Below are 4,118 nucleotides of genomic sequence, written 5' to 3' on the forward strand. Positions count from 1 at the left end.
CGATCTCGGAATTAGTTTGGGTCTTGAAACAAAAGAACAACCAACCATGTGGGTTCAGCATCCCTGACTTTAGATGAGAAATCTGGACGATCCATTTTTCACGAAGTTCTTGTGGAAATTGTTTTATAATAACATTTATATATTAAATATCATAAACTATCTATATATATCCAAATAATATAATTTTATAAAATATATAAATGTTATTAATTTATATATTTTCAATTCAATTTCAAATATATTAATGACATTAATTATTATTATCAAAATATTATTAATTAGGCTTAAACGGATTTATTAATAAATGTGATAGTTTTATGTATGTTGTAAATATCAAAATTCATTTCAATGTTAGATTTGTAGATAGCTGATGTTTAAAATAATAAAGACGGGTGTTATTTAAAAAAAAAATTTCATTACCAAAAAACATATGTAGTGATAAAAAGTAAACATGATTAACCCGATTCACGCCAAGTATTACGTGCAGGTTTTCCTTTAAACCGCATAAATTACGAGATTTTCAAACCCATCTCACGTGGGTATTCTCAAAATGTCTTCGGATGCATGAACATGAGTGTTTTCAACCGTTGGATGAGGAATCAGACGGTCAGGATTGATTTTCAACGGCCAAGCAACCACCATTAACGGCTACATTAACGAACATATTTCGCCGTCAATACACAAAATCTTCAACGAGACTACAAAACAAAAATCCCCTTGATTTATGGGGTTAAAGTTTATAGCATTCGATACGACAACGTATTTGGCGCCCACATTGCTTCGTGGGCCTAACCGTTAACCGTCACGTGTGAGCCTTCTGTCCTTGAAAATTTAAATTCTATGTATAAGACGACGAAATGTAAGCTTATGGTTTGGATTTATTAACGGTTAAAAAAAAAGATAGATCGATAGGATAAAATTCGTTATCCAATATTGACGTGATAATGTAATCTCCTTCGACTTCATCTTGTGATTGTGGTTTATCTTGCTTGGCATGAGAGAAATAGCAGGATTTTCTGCGCACAGAACACTAACTACCAGATTTTATTCAAAAGCTGGATCGGCTAGTTCGGAACATTATCTTATCTTGCCAAACGAGCATGCAACCTCGTAAAAGTTTGTTACTACAGAATTGGTACTATATCACAAGGCCTCCCTGATATGTCTTTTGCTAGGAAAGCAATAGGCATGAAAGTTTTATTTTGTTAACCGATTTCAAAACGGTTCTGTAAACTATAAAGAGTATTTTTTTTGGTTAATACTTAATAGATGCACATTTCATCAAAAAAAAATCTTGTGATTGTGGTCTACGGCTCGAGTTTTACATGATATATTTTCTGAAAAAAAATTATCGTAAGTATCTTATATATGAAATAGTTTTCTTTCAGAAAAATAATATATATATATATCGTTCGTTAATCCGTTTATTTAATAGAAGCGTCTTGACTATAATAAGGTACTTGGAAAAAATGATGTCCATGAGACACGTGGATCAAAACGGTTGGGCGTAACGGTGATCATCTTCCCCTATAAATAGGGCAACAAGATCAAGACATGCACTCGTCACTAGCTATTGATTCACCGATTTAAGCTCGGTCGACGTTTATATTATATAGTTTAAGCAAATTAAGATATATAGTCTACCCAACATGAGCATCGTTTTGGTTATGGCAATGTTATGTTTGTTCGTGAACATGACTCACTGCTTCAACCCCAAGAAACTCAATGTCTCGGATTGGTCTCACGCCGGTGCTACGTGGTACGGCAGCCCCGATGGCGCTGGAACGGACGGTACATATAAAAAGACTATATATATATATAATAAGAAAAGGCTATACGTATGCATATAATTGAATAACTCAACTAATGAATAAAGATGGTGGGTGAATATATATATATAAGGTGGAGCATGTGGATACGGAAGCTCTGTGGCACAACCTCCGTTTTCCGCCATGGTTTCAGCCGGAGGTCCTTCTCTTTTCAAGTCCGGCAAAGGGTGTGGAGCATGTTACCAGGTTCGACCACATCTACGACTACATTATATATAAGTTTAGGGAAAAAACTAATATATATATATATATATATATAGTGAATATATTATACAATATGAATTTGGATTGGAATTGGCAGATAAAGTGCACGTCGAACACGGCGTGCTCGGGGAAACCAGTGTCGGTAGTGATAATAGATGAGTGTCCGGGAGGACCATGCGCTTCGGACTCTGCCCATTTCGACTTGAGCGGCTCCGCCTTCGGGGCTATGGCTGTTTCCGGACAAGATTCTCAGCTTCGCAACCTCGGTGTCTTACAAATTCTCTACAGAAAGTACGTGTATTTTTTGTTATATTAATTAACCGACGTTGCATTTTGATGTTACGTATATATGTAATGCTTTGTGTAGAGTGGAGTGCAACTATCCAGGCAAAACGGTGACGTTTCACGTGGACGCGGGTTCAAACGCCAACTACTTCGCGACTTTGGTGGAGTACGAGGACGGAGACGGCGAGCTCGGCCGGGTCGAGCTCAAGCAAGCCCTAGACTCGGACACGTGGCTGCCGATGGACCAATCATGGGGCGCCGTGTGGAAGCTCAACGTGCCATCGCCGCTGCGGGCCCCACTCTCTCTCAGGCTGACTTCACTGGACTCCGGCGATACTGTCGTCGCCTCCGACGTCATTCCGGCCGGTTGGCAGCCGGGGCAGACATATAGATCCATCGTCAACTTTCATGTATAGTTTATGCATTAAGCACACATATTAATGACAATAAGCTATATATATATATATATATATTATAGTTTCGTGGTTATGATCAGAGAAGTCAAATTTATTTGGCTTGGCTTTATTCTGATTTGTTGTTACATGTCTTTAAAGGTGGGGTTTGGTTTCCATCGTGTGATTTAGTTCGCCTTTGGAATAAATTATATATCACGTTCACTGGTCTCGCCCCTTTTCTCTCCTTCAAAATTTCCCCACGGTCAAATCAATTGAAGTACATTTTTATTTTTATTTTATCATCTGTTATCAGTATAATAATTCGTACCATGTAATTAATATAATCAAAAGAAATCTGAAGAAAAAAGTCCATATTCGAATTATTCTTATACAGTTGGCGTACAATCTCCGGTCCCGGGTACAAAATTAATATGTGTCACGTTCACTTGTCTCATCCTTTTGTGTGTATATATAACAATTCGAGTTTGAATCAACAGTTCATATTTTTTTTATGGAATATCGAAATTGATCGGTACGTATGACAACTAAAAATAAAAATTTTCATCCTTACAGTACTTAATGAAAGTTACAACACGAGATAAATGTTATAAAAATCAAATTAACTAACTACATCAATGTGAAATATATTTATTATTTGATTAAAAAAACCAAGTCGGAGATATCCATACAGTTTCTGTTATTCCATTTTTCTTGGGTTTCTATTTGGGTTTCGATATCGACTCATTCGATATTTGGTATAGATATTTTAAATTTAAACTCCAACCAAGAAGCAGTCCATACTTTCAAAATTCATAACTATGCAGCATACGTGACCGTATGTGACCGTATGCTGCATTAGGACAGACATCTTTAACTTGGACACCGACTGTTTTGAATTAGGACAGACATTGTTATAGTTCATTTATGTATGACTTGAATTTGTACATGCGAACTCTAGCAAATGTATCTTCCGGATTCATGGGGAGCTGTAGGAGACTTCAGAAGTGGCAGCAAGTGGTGCTCGAAGACTCTTAGGGAAAGGGAAGTTTCGATCCCCTGCCACTGCAATTCCCCCGCACCTTTTTCCTGAATTCACTTCATGCCCTTACTGGGCCTGAATGGTACGAATTTTGACCCATTAGAATCTTCAAATTATTTTCCGGCCCGCAGTCCTTTCGGCCTTCTGACTTCGGCCGTGGCAATTTTTTAAATTATCTACAATACATTACAGACGAATATAAAATTTTAGACCAAATCTAGACGTTGACTTATGATGCGGAGAAATTACGCTTTTGTAAAAATCTCTCCTTTTCTGGGTTTCGATTGCGCCTTTTGTCGGACCCCGTTGATACAAGCCGGTACCTCTCTCGGCGACTTCTCTCTGCGCATATCCTTGCCGCTCTTC

General features: G+C 37.4%; 1 protein-coding gene across 1 annotated transcript; it reads left to right on the top strand.

Annotated features, from left to right (window-relative positions):
- The first annotated feature begins 1,575 nt into the window (after window positions 1–1,575).
- LOC104817216 (putative expansin-B2) lies at window positions 1,576–2,943 on the top strand. The gene is made up of 4 exons (XM_010546308.1): window positions 1,576–1,791; window positions 1,903–2,015; window positions 2,131–2,324; window positions 2,401–2,943. Exons 1-4 carry the CDS (start codon window positions 1,650–1,652, stop codon window positions 2,732–2,734), a joined length of 783 nt encoding a protein of 260 aa, XP_010544610.1. The 5' UTR covers window positions 1,576–1,649; the 3' UTR covers window positions 2,735–2,943.
- The last annotated feature ends 1,175 nt before the right edge of the window (window positions 2,944–4,118 follow it).

This window comes from Tarenaya hassleriana, unplaced genomic scaffold (assembly GCF_000463585.1).
Source record: "Tarenaya hassleriana unplaced genomic scaffold, ASM46358v1 Cleome27, whole genome shotgun sequence".
NCBI lineage: Eukaryota > Viridiplantae > Streptophyta > Magnoliopsida > Brassicales > Cleomaceae > Tarenaya > Tarenaya hassleriana.

Bases quoted from the DNA above. Each gene is read 5' to 3' on its own strand.
- LOC104817216 (XM_010546308.1), top strand. From the start codon at position 1,650: ATGAGCATCGTTTTGGTTATGGCAATGTTATGTTTGTTCGTGAACATG. The intron at 1,792-1,902 runs GTACATATAAAA...TATATATATAAG, and splicing joins CGATGGCGCTGGAACGGACG to GTGGAGCATGTGGATACGGA. The intron at 2,016-2,130 runs GTTCGACCACAT...TGGAATTGGCAG, and splicing joins GGTGTGGAGCATGTTACCAG to ATAAAGTGCACGTCGAACAC.